General features: G+C 40.3%; 1 protein-coding gene across 11 annotated transcripts in view; it reads right to left on the bottom strand.

Moving 5' to 3' along the window:
• LOC111867990 (protein split ends) overlaps positions 1–20963 on the bottom strand; it is a 67405-nt gene extending 46442 nt beyond the window's left edge. For 5 of the 11 annotated variants that reach the window (XM_023858290.2, XM_023858297.2, XM_023858300.2 and 2 more), the window contains exons 1-4: positions 20818–20963; positions 20528–20600; positions 15593–19917; positions 4195–4370 (exon numbers count right to left, since the gene is read on the bottom strand). In XM_023858290.2, coding sequence (XP_023714058.1) covers positions 4195–4370; positions 15593–19643 — 4227 coding nt within the window. In that variant the 5' untranslated portion in view covers positions 19644–19917; positions 20528–20600; positions 20818–20963. The other 6 variants (XM_023858296.2, XM_023858292.2, XM_023858293.1 and 3 more) reach the window with 6 other exon arrangements.
• Between the last annotated feature and the right edge of the window lie 754 nt (positions 20964–21717).

Raw genomic sequence — 21717 nt, 5'->3', positions numbered from 1 at the left:
AGTTAATGCGGAAATAAGAGTTATTACTGAAATTTATGCACAGGGACAACTTTGCTTTACAGTGACAAATTATAATTAACTAATTCCTCGGAGCAGAGTTTTCCCTGAGAAGCTAATCGCTGCTCACGTCTGGATTAAAATTTGTATGCATATTACAATCACATACGAAGATCGGACATAGTTACTTCTTTCGTGCACTTATTTTTGTAATGGAAACCAAGTTCTAAAATGAGAGAGAGCACCAACACTAAAATTCAAAAACAAAAGAGCAGAAAGTTATTACAGATTATTTCCAATTCATCCCACATAACGACCATATCANCTCAAGACACGTGACAATAATATAAAGCATTATTAATCATCTGACAGTCAAACCACAACAGAGCTGCTCTGGGGGGGGGGTTAATTCCACTGTTCTTACTAACCCACAGTATTCCAAACAACCTTCAAATGACCACAGATGTAAACGCCATGAAATCCTAGTCTCTGCTTTAAATGACGTTATGTAACACCTGATGCATTCTACTGGCAGAAATGCTCTCTACTGAGTGATTAACACTGAGCTGACCGCTTCAGCTGTGCCAGCTGTAATCCAAGCATGCAAACCAATCTAATCGGCTTAAAGATTTACATAAATACAATAAACTATACTACAGGAAAATCATATTTTCTGTGCATGTAGGATCAAATATTATATGTACAGCTTTTGGCTTTCACAAATGCACCACACGGAACGCTGAAGGTTTTCCAATGTTCTGGCAAATCATGCCATTACTATCTTCATGGTTTATGTCCTTAGGGGTGATTTTTGAACCCTCTGTACAGATCTGGCAGTGGGTGGTGAGTGGGAGGTGCAGCCATGACCGGATGAATCAAAGTCTGGGGTGCTATCCAATAGAGGGCAACCATGTGATAGAGAAAAAAAGGTGACTGTAACTTTCTTGTGAGGTATGTTGGTCATGAAGAGGGGTGATGACAATTTTTCTTGCCATTGTGCTTTCAACAGATAATGGGACTGGCATCACTAGTCTTACAGGATGTTAATGCAGGTTTCAAAAGAAAACAGATTACCTGAAATATAACAAATAACAAACTTCTGAGTAAATGTAAATACCAGTTCATTAAACCACCATCTGATTCTACATAAACAATGCAGATGATAAGGTGTCCTCAAACACTTGAATAAACAGTTACACACCAAACATTATTAGCAGTATCAAAAATGTTAATAGGTAGACTTGAAAGGATTCTGACGGTGTATGCTGTACAGAAATATAAGGCTTATTATGGACTTCATCCATTGTCTGGTATATGTAAGTCAAAAAACCATAACATTTCGGAAACTGGATCTGTCTCCATCCTCAGGTGGTGGTTTCTGTCTTATATATATAGGGTGGGACCCAGAAACTTCCTTTTTGTGAAGACGCATTGTGAAGGGAGGGGAGGTCGCAGAAAAGTGGGGATAGGCTCAGCGAACGCAGCAGTCGAGGAAGTTTCTGTCTAATACCCCTCAGTAGGAAACATGAGGTGGACGAGTGAGCAGCATGCATTTGCTGTCGAAGCCTGTTTTTCAAACAACCATTTCTACGTGGCGGTGCAGCATGCGTTCCATAATCACTTCGAAATTAACCCCAGAGGTCTGGTTCCTGACCGGGAATCAAATGTTTTGTGGGTAAAGAACTTTAGGACAACTGGGAGTGTGGTGAAAAAATCATCAGGACAACAACAGACTGTTACGATGCCAGAAAACGTGGAGGCAGTTCGACAGTTGAGTTTGAGATCTTTTTCGAACCAGCTCTTGAAGAAATGCATCTAGGAAATGTCTGGTTCCAACAGGGTGGTGCCACATCCCACACAGCCCGAGCTTTGATGACAGTTTTGAGGACAAAGTTCCCCAGATGGCTCATCTCACTTCGAGGTGACATCCCGTGGGCAGCATACTCACCTACTCTAATACCCTGTGATTTTTTTATGGGGATACCTCAAGTCAGAGGTTTTTAAACATCACCCCACAAACCTGCTTCAGCTGAAGAATGTTATTCGGCAGGAAGTAGCCCAAATTCCGGTGCAGAGGGGAACTTCAGAAAACGGTTGCATCAGTGCATAGAGAACAGTGGCCACCACCTTCATATTTTGTTTAAAACTACATGATTTAAAACTTTAAAGTATGTTCTTTCATTAGCTAAACATAAATTTTGTCTATCAGCAATAATTTTTCTTTTATTCGCCTTCAAAAAAGGAAGTTTCTGCGCCCCACCCTGTACTAGACGATGGATAACATCCAAATTAAGCCTTATAGTTCTGTACATGTAAATAGGGTCTGTCATCTTCCTCAGAAGGAGCATGTATGAGTATATACATAATTAATATATGTAGGAAGATTATCTGAGCGTCTGATGCATTCATCTGGCTGGGCTGGGAAGGAGACACACATACTATTTGTGTCAACTTTAATGCATATTTTCAGACTCATGATGGAGATGCCAGGCCAAAGGCACATCAGAATTTCTCTTCAGCATCAACCAATAACAACTCAACTTCCATAAAGCAATCACCTGCATCATGTGCCTGTCAAGTGTGATCTTAAAAATCTGCTACTGTACTAAACATTTAGTCAATAACATTTTTCTCTGTGTCAAAATGTCTTATGAGAGTTACACATTAAAACGGTTATTTTCAGTTTCCCATAGATCGAATGATAAGTAAGAATCAGTGTTCACTCTACTCCTGCTTTATTAAGACTCAGAAATTTGACACAGAAGTATGCCTTATATACATACAAACTTATAACCATAGTAACACATAACAGTAAACATCACTTAGGTAACAAGAAATAACCTAGTTCTTAAATTGTTTACTACGATGTTGCCATCTCTAACATTATATTTCAGTATTTGAGAGTTGCCAACATAATAAAAACAAGTGTTCAAATAAAATATTCATGTAAAAAATTAGAGATAGTTCATGACATATTTCTACTGAGGCTTCAAGTATCAAGCTCTTTATATTTCTGAGTGATCTGGGTGAGTTTAATTTGTGACCTGTGGGCCTACGGACTTGCTGCTTGTCCTGTGGGTACAAATACATAGCGAAGTCGACTTGATGGCCAAGATTAGCTGAAGATTCTCACACAATCTTCCTGTAGCTCAGAATGTCCACAAAAAGGTGACTGAAAAAACATCTGTGACAGCACCTTAAAACTTCATTACCTCAGTCAGTGTAGAGAATACACATCTACAACTCTGTCCAAAAAGTATCTACCTTGGGCTGGGAAAACAAAGTTCTGTATCTGGGTGTTTACAATACCTAATCCCCTTCAAAGTAAGCCCTTGTGACTCCACAACACTTAGCCCAGCGGTCCTTCCATTGCTGGAAGCAATTCTGGAAGGCTTCTTTTGGAATGGTGTGCAGCTGCGGTCACGTTGTCAAAAAGGGAGCCTTTTAGCAGTGTCCTCAATCTCATGAACAGCCAGAAACAGCATTTCGGCTCGTTGACANTCTACCTTGGGCTGGGAAAACAAAGTTCTGTATCTGGGTGTTTACAATACCTAATCCCCTTCAAAGTAGGCCCCTTGTGACTCCACAACACTTAGCCCAGCGGTCCTTCCATTGCTGGAAGCAATTCTGGAACACTTCTTTTGGAATGGTGTGCAGCTGCGGTCACGTTCTATATGATGTCCTCATGGCTGTCAAAAAGGGAGCCTTTTAGCAGTGTCCTCAATCTCGTGAACAGCCAGAAACAGCATTTTGGCTCGTTGACGGTCTCCCAGAATGCTGGTCACTGTCCGCCGACATACAGTTATCTTTAAAGCGGTTGAACCAATCTTTAATTTCAGTGAGCCCCATTGCATCATCGCCAAAAGCTTCCTGATTTTTGAGGATTGTTTCCACTTGGGTATCCCCAAGTTTCTGACAAAACTTGACGCAGTATCGCTGCTCCAAGCGTTCTGTCATCTTGAGCAAAATGAGAATGCAGTGAACATGTGTTACACCACTTCGCTATCCGGCAGCCACAGATGCATCCAGCACTGTTGCGAGTCAACAAAAAATCACGCATGCACATGAAAGCCCCTTCTACCACTACGCTCAGTTTTCCCACCTCTTTGGCCAATACTTGCAGTAGCAAAAAATAAAGTCAGATACTTTTTGGACAGTGGTGTATTTATGAAACAAAACAAACATGTTACACGTTACCTTTGCTGCGGGAGTCCATGCTGGGTCTGAATCAGAGTCTACAAACTCTGGCTCATCTGCATCAAAATCTTCATCCAAATTCTCTTGTCGGTCAAGTAACTGCTTCATGCTCGTTTTCTCTTTGGCTTTCCGCCGTGAAGTTTCCCTTCTCGGTGGAAGAAACAGTGGATCCACTGCTGAAGCAGATTATGAAAATACATTACATGAAACTTTTACCAAATTACTAATACAAAATTAACACAAACACACATGTATGTACACATAATGCATTAAAACATGTATATGAATCTAGATGGTACATATAAATATATTTTAAAACTACCAAATATCACTCTTTTATACAGATTAAAGTCTATATCACTGTTTCAGAGAAGACAAAAAACAGAAAAGGAAAGAGCAGAGACTGCAGAAAAAAAAAACAAGGAGAAAAGAACAGCCTAGAAAAGTAGCAGCCTATCTCAAGCAGCGAACTTTTCTCCTAAAGATAATGCAAGAATAAAACTGCTTTTCCGTCAAATTAATTAAAGTTTACCATACAATATAATCCTTAGCCAGTTCAATTCTGCTCATATTCTGAAAACTTAACCTTCGTAGAATCCAGTTTAATATGCTCCCATCTATTTTTTTGGCATGCTTAATGGACACATTTTAAGACGTTTCCACACCTAAATCCCATGTCATATCCTGTACCCCCTCCCACACATACACGTCCAGATTTTTGATCTGGCTCACTAAAAATACGTATATCCAATTGGCCATTCCTTCTCTGGAGCAACTGCTGTGGAAAATGGGTCATGATATCCAGGAATAAAAGTAGATTGCATGCTACTGAGATGCAATTCTTTAGATCAGTTAATGGAACAACAAAACAAAATAAGACAAATGCTGATATTATGAATAAACTACACATTAAAAGTTTAAATGACAATAAATTCAGACAAATAGAAAAAATACATACAATGAAAGACTGAAAACAGAATTCCCAGACAAATAATGAACTATCACCTTCAAGGAACAAGAGGCCACGCATGACCCAGAAAAAGATGGCAGGACCAAACTTGAGAAGCCACAACAGGCCTTGAGGCCTAATACTTGATGTAGAGGAAGAAGAAAAATATCAATGGAGTTGGACCTATGACACATACACAAATACACATGTCCATTTATGATACCACAATGCTACAGCCTCTGCATATTAACCTGTTTTATTTGTTCTACAAATCTAAAACATTATTCACCAAATTACGGATACTGAAAAAAATTTTAGTGATATTCCAAGGCTCTCTTTTCATCATACATTTTCCCATTGGTTATCAGTGTTAGCTTCATTACTTTCCACACCATCATCTACTATATTCTCCAGAAATCCATATTCAAGATTCTCTGTTACTTCTACAGTGCTCAATGTGTTAAATAACTACTGAATGGTTACTACTTGCTCTGTTCATTTTTGAGATGAAGTCTTTCTCGTAATGTACCAACTGCTGGATGTTTAAAATTTCATCTATAACCTCAAGTAAAACAATGGTTAAACAAACTGTCACAAGCCTTTCTAAAAGCCTAGCATTTTCTATTGGATAAATGCCACTACAAACTATAAAAACAATACATATTTTACTGAACAGGTTGGACTAGTGGTAACACACTACTCTTGTATTAAAGAAGTGTTCTATTTCTATCTAGGCCAGGATATTGGCTGTCCTGATGAAGCATTTCATGGCTTCCCTAATCTCTCCAGACAACTGCAGGATGGTACCTCAATAAGGCCAAGATTTCTTCCTTCAAAATCCTTTCTTCTAATTCATCATTAATCTGTCACTTACCATTCAACGCTATATACTCTTGTCACACTGGCATCATCATAAACTAACCAACAACAAAGAGCAGATACATTTCAATTTCCTAGAACTCATAATCTACACCCATTTTGTAACAATATGAAGGCACTCATTGGAGGAAACAACATTTAAACAATCAGTTGCAACATGATAAGTCACTGTTGGCAGTGAAAGTGTTACAACAGTGATCAATACAGTGCCGTCAACTAAGAGCTACCTGAAAATCGTTTGGCCACTCACACAGGAGAAGACAGACACTCCTGACATCAACTCAGCTAACTAGCAGCAGACTCAGTAAACCAACATGCACATGCCCATGCAAAACTCGATGTACCTTCAACATTGCCCTTAGAGCAGCAAAGCTTAGCAGCTACTGTGAAGCAAGATAACACATTATGTGCCAGCCAATCATGCTCCTTAGCCCCTGCTATTGTATTGCACATTTACCGATCAAGTTACTTTTTGTGTCAAAATGCCACATACGGGTCACATGCCAGAACAAACGGTGTCCATGTAAGGCATCCATGTGACAATTGGTTGTATCTGTCTCTACTGTTCTAATGACTCAAGTTTTAGGTAGCTATCACATGATCACACTGCAGTACGTGAGCCCTTGTATACGACTGTGCACCAGTCATAACTAAACACCTTTATCAACTGAAATATGATCAATCCCATGACTGTTCAACACATCTCAAAGGATAAGTCATACCCTGAATACACAACCTTATGGAATAGAAAGTCCTGTGTGTTCAACAAGAACCACAGCATGGTGATACTGGTTCCCATTACAGGCTGAACTGAATTTCGTAACTTTCTAATGGAGATACAATCGATATCACTACCTGACAATACCTCCCTCTAAAAGTTGTTTCAAATATAGTTTATGGGTCATCCCATTAGAATAAATCCTAGTCTGTATAAATAAATACAAAGTTGTCCCTGTTTTTAACCAATTAAGCAAGATGCCATGATAACACATAGGGAGTGGAGGTATAGCTCCACCATTCTTAACCTTGGCACTAAATGGAGGTGAGTGATAAGCTTCACAACCTGACCACTTTAACCCAGGGAAAGAGCCCTAGTCTCCACTGCACAAGTCTGGGTGAGCCTCAGTGGTAGTCTGAATGCTGCTGAGAAGAAAAAAACTCTTGTCCCTTCCACGAATCAAACACTGGCAATTCAGGCTGTAGCCCATCATTATACTGACTGAGATGTCCCAGTGTGGGTATGCATATTACTGATAATGTTCTTGTTCTAATAATAATACTTTTGGAAGTAACATATTCACACATCACTCATCACAGACTTCATACAAATGCTCATTCATTGTACTTGTTCAAAAATATCTTCCCACCCAAGTTTAGCACACACTTCTACCAGAAAAATGCTATGTACATAATAAATGAATATGTGTTATATCTCCTTAGCTATCCTTCTCACATGATCTTCACCTTCGGTTCATCATGTACAATTATAATAATGATGTAGCATAACCAACCCTATACGACATCACATCAGTAACAAACACTACTTTCATAGCTGTGGCTTAGGTCTCCTCTTTATTAAAAGTCAGTTTCCAATTGGCAATACCTGTTCAGCTTCCCATATTTTTGTGGGTTATTTAATGGAGCCCACAGTACCACAGGCCATACAGCATCAAATAGGAGGACAGCTGATGCATAATGAATTTGGAAGGGAGCAATCATGGTCAGACTGAGGAACTAACTTGGCATTTGCCTAAGGAGACTGAAGAAACTTATGAAAAACATCAGACTAGACAGTGTTCTAGCCTAGATTTAAACCTAGCACATCCCAAAATACATTACCACTAAACTGACCTGTACAGTCTTCAGTTTTCTGTACTAAAATGAACCACTCACAGCCTCATGAGTAAACCTACCTCTCACAGCTCTACAACAACAGAACTGTACTTTGTCACTTCTACAACTGATAAATCCCAAACATCTTCCCTGTGTAACCTACAAACACTTCATGATATTCAAACACCCCAGTCTGAAGAATATGCTAAATTTTGAGTAACAGTACAGAATCAACCACACTCCCAACAGTTACAGACACATTAGAAATATAAAATACAGTAAACCCTTGTTAATCCAGCTATAGTTAATCTGGATCAAAATTTGAACAACAAAAAATTCTTCACAGTTCAGTACATACTTTAAAAGACAGATGGCATTTAGAAGCAAGATGGATTAGAGCCAGAGGACTTTCAAATTGTGTTGAGGGCAGCTGGAGAGACTCATACCATGCAATAATATATCCAAGAATGGCTTCAGCTGGATAAAGGAGACCCTAGATTTAGCTTCTGACAGAGGAAACAATTGCTGCAGTGATATATTTTTATTTATTTCCATCAGCACTTCCTATATACTACTAAATTAGTGAGGTTGCCAGCCTTACATACTGGCCGCCCTTTACCCACAAGAAGATTCCCAGTATTCATTTGTTAGAGGCTGAGTTGAACCCAGGGACATAGTGCCACTGGAAGGATTTGGTCAATTGAAAAATCCAATGACCCACTGGGAATTGAACCCGCAACCATCCAGTTTGTAGCATAGTTCCTCAACCAACTACACTAACAAGTACCCTGATCATACCAGCTGAGAGAGGTAAAGTTGTCCCTGTGCTTAATTAAGCACTATGTCATGAACGTATGGGGGAGTGGATGTATAGATCCAAATTTTCTTAACCTCGGCACTAGTTGGAGGTGAGTGGTCACTTTCATACCCCAGCTGCTTACCCCAAGGGAAGGAACCCCAGGTACCCAGCCAGTCACAATACAGATTGCACTACCCCGGCTCTTCATAACCTGCTATGTGATGAGAACACTCACTGAAGGGTATCAGAAATGGAGACTAAAACTACGTATAAGACTACGAAAATTGAGATTGGCTCTGAACAATGAGATAAGAGATATGTAAAAAGTATCTGGAAGTAATATTTTTGGAGTCTTAATAGCACTCAGGTTGCATCTGAAGTTCTCACAACAGTTACTATGAAGAATACAACCTGCATTAAACCATGTAGTTCGGAGAGCCCAATGTTTCATCTTCTATTTCAGTTTCTTGCTCGGCTTACTTAGCTCATAGGTAACTTTTTGGTATGTATAAGAAAGGGAAGAAAGAAGACAATCTACAGCCACACCATCACCACAAAATTCCACTGTTTCAAATATAAAAGTGGTTGGGTGAAGAAATATGATACATCCATTCATATTAGCATAAGAACAGGGCCGTTAAGATACATTAAAATGACATTTCTGATGTGACTTACTATTCCAAAGGGATGTTTGCTTTTAACTGCCACAAAAGGTTGTAAATGAAAAACCTTAAATCAAGGACTCGTTTATGATGATAATGTTTAGATGAAAATGTAAATATGAAATAATGCAGAAATTTGTGTTGGACTCTCAATAAGCCTTCTCCTTGACTCCTTGAGTCACAGACACTTTAGAATCAGTCGAGACATGTGGTGAGCACCTTCTGCAGATAATCTCTATAACCAGAATCTAAAATTTGTGACATTTCAAAATTATTATTATTATTATGAAATGTTAAGAAGCATAAGAAATGTATCAGGATGGAAGACCAATAAACCTGTTCCTGCATGTGGTATATACTTTTGTGCTCGTAATAGGTTATATCTGGGTGAGTGCTAGCTGCAGTAAACACACCACTCTCTTTGTAATCTTCTGCCTACCCTGCTCATATTGTCACTTCCAATGCATTAGTCCCCAGCACATATTATCAACCAATCCAGTTTCCTAGTCTACTTCCTATCCCCTGGGCCTACACAAGATTACTCTCAGATTGGCATGGCAACCATTTAAATCCATATACCTGAATCCCTCAGAAAACCCGACACCATGAGATCAAGAAGTACAGGAGCTTCACACCACACCCAGCAGAAGAAGAGTAGATGTGAATACACAGGTTGGTTTATAAAGTGCAGCAAGAAGGTCGGTTACAATGGTCCGTGCTCATTTTGTTAACCACTGTCACTTCTACTACAAGTTTCACCAGAACCTAATTACAGGTGACACTGCATGTCAAATACAGTACAATATAGTGAAGCTAGTGACTAAACACTTGATTTCTATGCACTGTTTCCAGTTGATCATTTTTCCTGTTTGTTTACTACTGTCAAATTGCACTCCTACATGACTAATATTTGAAATGGAGATTCAAGTTTACAGAAATAGTAGTAACATTACCAGCATATGCACATACCACATCTTGTAGTGGCACTGTTTCTTGCAACTCTAAAACACCACAGGACAGAAAATACATTGATCAGCTGCACTTGTACAATGCAATGGTACAACTACGATCTGAAGCTTTCGCAGTGACAGCATGCAATGAAGTCTTCTCAAGTGAGAAGATGGCTGTCTCCATTATCAGGGGTTGCTGTCTTGTTACAAAAGCATTCAAATCACCTACAGAACACCTGTAGATGGAGGATATTCACTGCAAAATCCACCATCATGAATGCCTCTGATGGAAGCAAAGTCTCAGAAATATTAGATACCAACTCCACACTGACATGGCTTATCAGCTGAGACAATTTTGCCGATTATCTTTCAGAAAGCATTCCTAAACATCGCAACAAAATATAAATTTATACTGTATAAATGTCCTGGTCAACAGAACCGCATCAAAGGATGGCATAATAATTTTTAATGTGTGATCATTACCAAATATTAATGAAGGGTGTCCGGATGAAAGGTATCCAAAATAAAAAATGTATATCTGGGAAACTAATTGTCATACAGGTATCCGGTTTATATCATCAGAAAGGAAAACTCTGAAAGTTTCTTTTTCATACTTGGCTTACTCGCATATGCCGCCACACTTTTACCACCATGTTAGGAATCACCTGGACAGAGAGATGGCTGGGATATGAATTGGTAGAGGTGGACCAATCGCTTGACCTCCTAGGTCGCCAGATTTAACCACAGTGGATCTTTTCTTCTGGGGTTATGTGAAGAAGATTGTCTACTAGGTTAAGATCAACTTCAACACCTGAAAGTTTACATAAGGGACATTGTGGCTACAGTAACACCAAACATTCTTCAAGCCTGGATATTTGTTGTGCCATCAAGGGAGCCCACATTTATATTTACTGAGAAAGTTAATATATGCAGAAAAAAACTTTGATAGTTTCCATTTTATTAATATCTATAATAAATTATTTCTGAGATATAATGACTTTATTTTGGATACCTTGCATCCAGACACACTATATATTTTTTTCCATTCACAGGTCAGTTAGTATAGGTAGGAATTTGCTATCAATATGTGATATGGAAGTTTTGACATTTTCATGGAAGTGACTGTTCAAATTGTGGTCTTATGGGTTTTGATGCCATGTAGTCTTGTAGGACACAGATGTTTCTGAGGAACATGCTGCTTCAGAGTCAGTGAGAGATGAGTACGGCACAAAAGTGCAATCATTCTACTTCCTTCTTCTTCCTCTGACTTCTTGGCCCTATTAGTTTAGCCTTAGCCTCCCTTACAATTATTGTCCATTCTTTCCTATCTTGTCCTGTACTGAGCTTTCAGTCTCCATCTTTTTATACTGTGGCCAGAATGGTTATGAGATAAGAGTTGATTTCCCAGGCAATGACCAACATTCCCATGACAGAGGCTAAGAAGCAGAACCCAAGCAATTCCTAACAGTGGAGTTTCCACTGTTACACACAAATTGTTGAAGCAACGTTTTGCTAGCAGTGACCGGAACGAACACTTCAACAAGGTATTCCTTATTGAGTCCGCGTGGAAGTTATAAAGAGTCCAACTGCAACAAGAGACAAGTTCAGTTTGCATTTGGCCTTAGAAGAGTAGTCTGTAATTGTGATTGTGAATAATTTGTAAGTGTAAAAGTGAGTGTCCAATGAACATAGTAGCCAAATCCAAAACCCGTGTGAATTACTGTCGCGTTACATAGGCAACACAAGACAACTGGTGTTAGAAGTGACATGGTTCGGATTCGGGGAAAAAAGTTATTGGACCAAGATCACAAGGAAGCAAACCACATCTGTTGTAAGAAGTGATTGGATTAGATTGAAGACATGGAACAAATACTGAAAATGCGGAAGGCCATGAAAGAAAAGGGGGAGGCAAATACAAAAACCACCCAAGGTTTGCTGGCCCAAACAGGCAAAAATGATGGCCTGGCTGGAAGAGAAAAAGCCGACCTCAGTGGACAAGAAACCTGAGGTTCATTCTGCTCGCTGCTATGGAAACATTGCTTCAACAGTTTGCATATAATAGTGGGAACTCCACTGTTAGGAATTGGTAGCACTCTGCTTCCTAGCCGCTGTCGTGGGAATACTGGTCTTTGCCCGGGAAATCAACTCTGATCTCCTCAACCATTCCGGCTTTCTGGCGGCATGCCACAATACCAACAGTTTTCATGTCAGCCTCTAGGTCATCTCAACTTGGGACTCCATGCCTGCTTTCCAGTTTAGTGTTGGGTATCGTTTCTGGTACTTGGGGATCTTCCATTCTGATGACTCATTAACTGGGGAAAATGAACTTTGAGAAACCCCAGCTTCACTGCCATTTCACCCACCAAAAATATCATATGAAGTGACTCGCCCAAGACTGAACCCAACATTCAATCATAAGAATTCAGTGTCTGCTTCAACTATCTTCATACAAAAAAAGTTCATATTCCTAGGTCAATAAGACCTTTAATTAATGATGTCAAAATGAAAGGAAATGAAATTTTTCACAGGGATGCCATCTGGTTTTCCATTCAACAAAAGGCTGCCTTAACAAAATGTACATATTTTTCAAAGACCTACATATTACCAGGCATTATTTCAGGGTTCTACATTATGTGGCTCCTCCACCTCACAAGCTTTTGCATCCACCACATTGTTCTTACAAATTGTAGGAAGAATCAAGAACTGAGAGTGGCCTCCTCTGGCATAACACTCACACAAAATTTTGTGAAAATCAACTGGTTCAAAAGATGACAAAGGTGCTCTCTGATGCCTCTCTCTTTCCTTAACAAAGAAAAATGTGCTAAATCTTCATGTTCGTCCTTTGTAAGTAGAGCAGAAAGACAAAATGCACCAATGGCAACTCAGGAATGGCCCATTACGTTCATCTTATTTACTCTCAATTGCAGTTCTTGAATATTTTGCACTACCTTCTATAAGAACGCAATAATTCAGCTTTACCTATCAAACTCTCTGAATACCTTTGCAAATACTGAACTAAATCTCACATTACATACATCAGAACAGATTAATGTTTCATCCCAAAATATCTACCCTAAATGGCACTTCTAAGCTAATTTCTGCCAAAGACAGTTTGTGATAGTTAGATTCCACTACACTGCCATGTCAACATCAACTACAAATATTATCAACTGTCCCCAATTCAGCTTCTCTTTTGCCAAGAACTATTCACGCTTTAAGTTTTGAAGGAAGGCAAATGAATTTGAAAATTACTGAGAAAAATCTTAAATGGGGGTTAAAATTACCCTTATAAAGGGAAGAAAGAAAACAATGTACCACCTACATACATATGACTGAGACAGAGACTCATTATATATAACTCATTATATTATATATATTATAACTGGGAACATTAACACGAGAGAGACAGGTTTTAAGCTGGGGGGGGGGGCTCTGACTGAGGATACCTTAAATGAGTGAAACATCACATACTAAGAAACCCTGAACCTGATACGAAATAATGGCTGACTGATTATTTTAGCTTGTTCAAAAAGGCTGTTTTGGTGAAACAGAATACACAGCACTGAATCAAAGAGGAAAATAGTCATTAATGTCAAGCAGCAACGATATGGATTGATGTGACCATGGCCTATTTCAAGTCTGACAATATTAAGGGACAGCCATTAACTTCGTCCACGATTCTAACCAGGTGCATCCAGAATACAAGTTTCAAACATTTCTGCTATACCAACCTGCTTGGTAAAATACGTATTAGTTTGTTTTATTCCATCCATTGTGAAAACATGGTATACTCTGTAACTATCCACACTAATGAAGTAGGAAACATGGACAAATAACTGGAAATCAAATAGTCCAAGATATTTGGGACTGCTCAATATAGAAATATATGTGCAATGTCTGATTTAGTAAACTTACTTGAAAACTGTATAACTTATGAAAAACATGTACTGAACATAAACATGACTTTATGCTTAAGACCCAGAGAAACAAATGTAAATCTTCATACAAAGTGACTGTTAAAGAAATTAACGATATAAATGAAAATTAAACTATCTTGATTGCTTTTTTTTTTTTGTAAAATTCTGCAATATTAAATTTCTTGGACAGGTGTTCTGTGGGTCTCCAGTTGTTTCATGCATACAGATAGTTGGACAGACTAAAGTGAACTTAACAGGCACTGTGGAGGGCTGCACGCTGGATAATTCGGGCATGGATCATCAGGAATGTACCGGTGTTCTCAAAATCACAGCAATCATAAAATTATAATTCATATGAGCCACATAATGGGTTTTATGTGAAAAATCTTTCCAAATGCATTTTGACACTGGCAACTGAAATCTCCTGAGATAAAATGCAACAAATAAAAATATGTGTATACTGTAAACACAAATAGAGAGACTGGAAATGCTGGGAATGTTATACATAAATGACTTCCTAAGACATACCAAGAGTCAAGAAATATTCAAGGGGTGCTACCAGGGTACTGATTTTTACCACACAATTTCATTTGAAATTACTAAGAAATTCTACAATAAAATCGCATAATATATTGTGTTTTATTCAGTGAGTAAACTATGATACAAAATATTTACAACAAGTAAATTTAATCTCGCTGGTGCAAACTGTAGAAAGAACAAATAACAATTCCTGTTCCCAGTTAAAAGAACTGAGAACAAAAGTAAATATCCCACTTCTGGACACACAAGATACCAATGTTTCAGAAGAAACAATGGCTGAATGAAAATAGACTATAATCTCATTAGGTAAATCCCTACAAACTGTCAAGTTTACAACAAATTATTTTCACATAAAATTGTAACTGAAAGTGCAAATGTAATGATAAACAGTTTCTTTCTTGTCCACAGAATTCTATTTTACACAGATTACATTTTACTTGGGACAAAAAAAGGTTGTTAATAGTTAGGTACCATAATACTGCAAAAATTCATACATAATATTCAAGATATTCTCTTTAAATACAGACCTATTTGCTTTTATGAACTTCACAAGCTCAAAATGTACAAATTCCTGGTAGCACCCCCAAGACTGCAACTCGTTCCAAGAAGAAATTGCACCATGACCCTATTAAAGTATCTCAAAATTACATAAATCATCAAGGTTGTAAGAGACCATGCAAGAGATTGGTTAGACCTTACAAAACCTTCAGAAGATTTTTCCAGTAGGGCACCCAACATTTAGAGACAACTAAAACTACCAAGCAAATCTGTGCAAGTTATAATGAAATGGAAACTTAATGGTAATGTGAACAAGCAAGTGAAATGTTACCACCTGTCCCAGTTTCTAAAATGAAAATCAATGAACGAACCTTCTTCCTGGTCATGTTTCCTCTTGCTAGCAGTCTGTCCGCCACCAGATTTTGTTCCGCGGCCTTTCTTCCCTTTTTCTGTCTTCTCTGCCCTTTCAACTGTTTTCCTGGTAACAGATTCCACTTGCGGTGCCACTGGTGGAGCAGCTGTCTTCTGTGAGACTTTAGATTGCTTTGAGGATGGCTTTGTCACCTGTTTAGGTTCTTCTTTCTCCTTCTCCTTTTCTTTCTCTTTCTCTTTCGGTTTTGGCTTCTCTTTCTCTATTATTTTTTCCTTCTCTCCATCACTCGAATCAAAATCCCCATCTGAATCAGCAAAACTTTTCCTCTTGGCATCAGATTTGGGTAATGGAAAGTACCTAGGATCATCTTCGGGATCATACACCCTGCTGGAAACTTCTTTGCTCTTCGTAGTTGTAATTTCCTTTGCCTTCTCCGAAGCAGACACAGAGTTTGTAGGTGTTGTAGGTGTGGCATTACAATTAGATGATGCAGTGGTCCCTGAATCCAGTGTTGCTGTAGTGGTAGTGACAGCAGAAGTTGTTGCCACTGTTGTGGCTGTTGCTGTAGACTTGGCAGGTTCAGGCTGGTAAACTTTGGCCCTGGACCAAGTAGCTTTTCTCCCTCCACGATTTGCAGGTGGCGGTGACGAATCTCTCTCACCCTGAAGGAACTTCATGTAGCTAGCCATGAACCCTGAGGATGGGTTTGTCGATGGCAAAGACTTCTTCTCTGGCATCTTTGTTTCCATTGGAGACACAACTGTTGAACCAGCAGGGTTTGTTGTACTTGTAGTAGTAGTTGTAGTAGTAGCTGTGGGAGCTGCGTCTGCCTCTGCTAAGAAACCCAATTCTTCTTCTATATTGGGCACAATAACTTTGGGTTGGTCATCACGTGTTTCTTGTCCTGCAGCAAATGAATTGTTTCCAGAGGAAGTATTCTCAAAGGGAAGCGGTGCAATTTCAACTGAGGGCTGGTACTCATGTGGAGGATGATGAGGGTGATGCCCAGGGTGTAACTGAAATGCTGGAAAATAAGGAAGTGGGGGTGGAGGGTGGTGATGGGGATGAGGGACCATCAGAGACTGGTGCTGATGAGCAGGACTGCCCACAAAGTTTCCGCCATGATGCAGTGGAGACTGAGAACCAAAAGCACCTGGACCACCACCAAACATCTTGGGCGGTGGTGGTGGGAGGTTCCAACGTTCAAAATCAAAAAACCCGCCATTTTGCTGCTGCTGGTTGGTATTGTGATGTGCAGGTGGGGGAACACGGCCTGTGAAATATTCAGCCATTGCAGTACCTGCTAGATCATTGAGAGCTGCAGCACCTGCATGACTTTTCTCTGAACTTTTCCTACGCTTTCCGCCGCTGCTGCTGCTACCACTACCACCACTACTACCACCACCCCCACCACCACTTTTAGAACTCTGTAGCCGCTCTTCAGGTGCAGATTTTGGCTGCTCAGCATTTGCCTGAAGTTGACATGACTGCTGCTGTAAGGTCTGCAAATTTTTCACAATACTCATTGGGTCTCCACGGCAGCTACTAAGGTCTTGAAGTGTCACCTGGTGTCCTGGACTTGAGTCAAAGTATGCTTGCTGCCGTTCTGAGATGCCTAATGCAGCTCTCTGTTGTGCCTGCTGCTGTTGTTGCTGTGCAGGTACTTGCTGTGACATCTCCATTCCTCCTGCTCCATAGCCTGAAGAGGTCTGAAACTTATTTGCTGCTCGAGAATGGTGAGCCTGCTGTCTACTGTCTCCAGTTTCCCAACAACTCTGCTGTTTCTGTGAAAATTCTTGCTGCTGCTGCTGTTGTTGCTGCTGCTGCTGTTGTTGTTGTTGTTGTTGCTGCTGTTGTTGCTGCTGTTGCTGCTGCTGTTGTTGCTGCTGCTGCTGTTGGGATCGTTCAAAAGACCTTCCTTCACCACCATATGATTTATTACCTCCTTCACCAGAGAGGGCACGAGTAATGACCGATGGATAAGCAACTTGTCCTCCTTGTGAAGATGGTCGTGGAACAGTAACATCCAAAGGAGAGGGAGGAGCAACCTGTTGCTGTTGCTGCTGTGATGGGGGATTACTATGTCTTGGTGCTCCTCCACTTGGACACTGATTCCCAGCTGATTCAGAATGCTGCTGCAGAGGTGAAGGTGATGACATAGATGCCATGGGGCTATTGTACATGGGATAAGCCGGACTGGGAACATGACCCAGTGGGCTGGCCTGAGAATGGGCCTGTAAAGGACTAGGCCTTCGCGGAACAACAACACCACAGTCTGGCCCATTTTGGGAAGAAGAATTATTAGAAGCGAGTAGTCGCTCTGAATATGTAGAGTCTGTGGATCCAGATGCCTTAGATCGGCCACCATGATGATATTCTGATGAATCTGCTGTTGAAACTGAACCAGAATAATGGCGAGCATGGTAAGAAGAGTTTGCAGCAGCCTGCTGATTCAAGACATGCTGGAACTGAGACTGCTGAAGGTTTGAACTTGTATTGCTACGCTGAGGGTTGGAGGCCATTTTTGAAGAAGACCCAGAACCAGATGAACATGTTCCACCAGCAGCTGCATTACCAGAATAATTTAGTCCTTGGCGATGAGCAGTTGCATCCATCATGGCAAAACTAATCGGGGAAGATTGACTAGATTCTAGTGTGCTCTCACTCCGACGAGAATGCTCAGATGAAGATGCTAACTCAGGATATATTTTAGTTTGTGCCTTAGTTTGAATGGTGTGATGTGCTGAGGCCTTACTAGTTGGAGGGACGAAGTTCTGGTTCCTAGAGGACTGTTTTTCAGCAGTTTGGGATGATGACCGAGACGATGTGGAAGCAGCATTTAGGAAAAGTGAAGAAGAGGCTGATCGTGAGGGAGGCTGGGGTATACGATAATCCTTGGATGACGCAGCAGTAGAAGAAGCAGTTGAGACAATGCATGACTGCTGGTGGTGAAGAGAGCTTGAGGGGCTATTACCAAAGGATTTGCTTCCACTAGGAAATTCTGAACCAGAAGAAATTTGTTGTTGCTGTTGCTGCTGTGACTTGTTACTGCCTGAGAAGTTCCCAGAAAGAGATGAGCAATCACCACGTGATGTAAGTGATTCAGAGCCAGCAAAAGATGTGCTTGTTGAAGCCTGGTGAAAAAATGGGGTTCCACTTGCAGGAACATTGGAAGCTGCAGATGCCACTGGTTTCACTGGCGTTACGAGTGGTGACTGAGCCCGGCTGGCTTTCTTACTGGGGTTATCACCATAGCTGCCAGAGCTTTTATTGTATTCCGCTGCAGCTGTGAGCTGAGAGTTCAGATGGTTCAGGCTCTGGGCAGCTGCAAAATGAGCATTGAAGGTATTTTCATATGCTGATGTACCAGACTTAGATGTTGCTGGTCCAGGGGATGAGGTCACAACAGTCTCATGTGGTAAGATTCCAAAAGGACTTGGAAGTTGCGTGTTGCCTTGATGTGACCATGCCAGAGATGAAGATGGAGAGGATGATGATGCCTGGTGTTCGAAGAATGAGCTACCTGTTGCAGCCAGGCTTTGGTGATGCGCCGTACTGTAGTTCTCACGTAAACTGGACAGTTCTGATTCCACTGAGCTCTGCTTTGTAGCGGCAGCCTGAGCCTGTGCCAGGGCTTGTCTATGCTGACTCACATTCAGTGTGGAGGGATAGTGGGCAGGCTTGGGGTTCGCATGGTGAAACAATGGAGAAAAGACTGCATCATAGCCCACAGGAGGAGGAGAAAGGAATCCACCGGGATTAAAAGGTGAAGCGGTGGTGCCAGGTCCAGCGGCTGACATCCCAAGCTGGCCAGCCAAGCTAGCAGTGGTGTGCGCTGCTTGAAGTAGCAGCTGAGATGTTGTGGATGGCACACCACCGCCCGGCTGGTGGCTTCCTAGACCCGAGTTCCCCGTGGCTGCTGCTAGGTGGTGATGGGAGGTGACAAAATCACCCGCCCCTCCTGCAGACCCGGACTGGAAACCGCCCGTTGCGCCAGCCAGACGGTTATAAGAAGCGGCGTACGCTGACCATGGCCCCACCGGATCCATTACCTAGCTGTGCCAGTCTTTAAGAATGGACAACTACGTGCAACAAATTTTACTGAGAGTTCTATGTCCCAGCCTTCACAGTTCTTCACAACATTTTGATTAAGGCAAAGTAGCAGAATAATGGCATTCACTAGTTTATTCACAACTATGTCTTCTTGCCACAGTTCTTTGCATAGATATCTCACAACTTTAACTGCAATACTTCAAAAATCACACCATTTAACTGATGGCACATTGATCGACAGCCTGAACTTTCACCCAAATCCATCTTCACCTGTGAATGAAGAAATAGGGCTTAAGCCAGGATTCCCAGTCTTTGGAAGGAGTAGATTATGTATATGTAAATAGATTCTACGAGAAAAAGCCACTAATCCAAAGAGGTAACAAGAGCTTTAGCCAAGGTATGAAGGAATGAAAAAACAATAATTACACTATTACTGACTTCCTACAAAAATAAACATACATTCCTCAAATAATTCTAAAAACCCAACATGCATAATATAAACATGTTATACTTCACACACAAAAAACATAAGACATATGTAAAAAAAATAAATATGTATACAGTAAACATAAACCCCTGGCTATAACCCTATTTCTTTTTATTAACATAAAATTTAGTCAGCAAAAGTCTCTGAATGGTTTTGGAGGTGACTGAAACATAATGGTTAGGTGGAAGCCAATGGTCAGTTGCAGGTTTGGGAGAAAATGGGTCAATCTTATTTTCTTTAACAAGTTAGAATGTTTTTAACACGCAATTATCATAAACTGATGCACCTTTCATGCAAAAATAAAGCACCGCAGGTTTCAGAAGCCAACAGTTTGAAGAACTTGATGTCATATAATATCCTAGGCAAGCCGCCTAGTTCGTAAGTCTTGCCTACCTCACCTGCCATGGCCTGGCCTAATCCATACGCGGCCTCGCTTACCCCTGTTAAGTTTCAAGTAGGCTAGGTGCTGTAATACAGGAACGAGAAAAAGAAATACAAATTAATCTTGAAGTAAACACTAACCAATGTGAATTTACTTCGATAGAAGAACAAACCTGAGAACAAAACACTTCATTTCTTATGAAGCCAGGTCCTTAGATAACATCATAAATATGGCTTCAGCTCGATAGGCTACGTCTTGAAGACAGTTGGACTTCTGATTAAGACACAGAAAATTTACTTACATACTGTAGTTGATGTATATCATTTGATAGCTAATGTCTTGAAACACAAGAGCAAGAAAAAATTATACGCTAGTATTGGCACAAACAGTAGTTATTTTAAAAATATTTTGAACAATGTCTCGCCTTTCACATTAAGTGACGCCATTTTGCATTGAGTCAACAACTGAAAGCGCTACCTATCGATTCACTTGGGTACTGGCGGGATTTTTCAAACAATATATAAAACATGTTTTTATTATTTTTTCCCCCCCAAGAAAATATTTCAGACACGCCCCCGCGTTGAGTGATGGGCTGGATGGAGTATTATGTAAAATTTAACTGAAAACTTGTACGACACATGTACATTCAATGATCTTCATGTGCGTTGCGCCCTTCCTTAACCTCCCTCCCCCGCCTTTCCTTTATCCCTTGAGGCGTATGGATCCGCGGAAGGAGGGGTAGAAAAGATGTCCGGTTTGGCTGATTGACAAGATGGGGTCAGGATCCCCGCAATTAATCCCCCACACAACAACTTGCTTTGCACCAGTCCAAAAAATTTGGGGTAACTAAAATTTTATAAAACTCAAATTTTTAATATATCTATTGTTAAGAAACAGATGGCTGATTAGAAGTAAAATATACACAAATAAGCACAATTATTTTTATATTGTCACGTTGGGGGTTCCGTGATTAAAATTAAGGGGTTCTGGATTGGGTGATTTGATCTATTAACTCCTTTTACAATCACTCTTATCACAAACAGTTACATGAACTCACAATGCGTCTTCAGCTCAATTCTGATCTGAGCTATTCCTGTCTGAACCACGACTGACTTAAACGAAGATTATCTTTTACTGTCGTCCCCTGGCTTCTGACTTGTACTTTGCCTGATTTGGTGCGGAGTCACTTTACGGATGAATT

This window comes from Cryptotermes secundus, unplaced genomic scaffold (genome assembly GCF_002891405.2).
Source record: "Cryptotermes secundus unplaced genomic scaffold, Csec_1.0 scaffold508, whole genome shotgun sequence".
Lineage (NCBI taxonomy): Eukaryota > Metazoa > Arthropoda > Insecta > Blattodea > Kalotermitidae > Cryptotermes > Cryptotermes secundus.
Note: the sequence above shows the minus strand (reverse complement) of the source record. Positions and strands in the feature narration are given on the sequence as shown.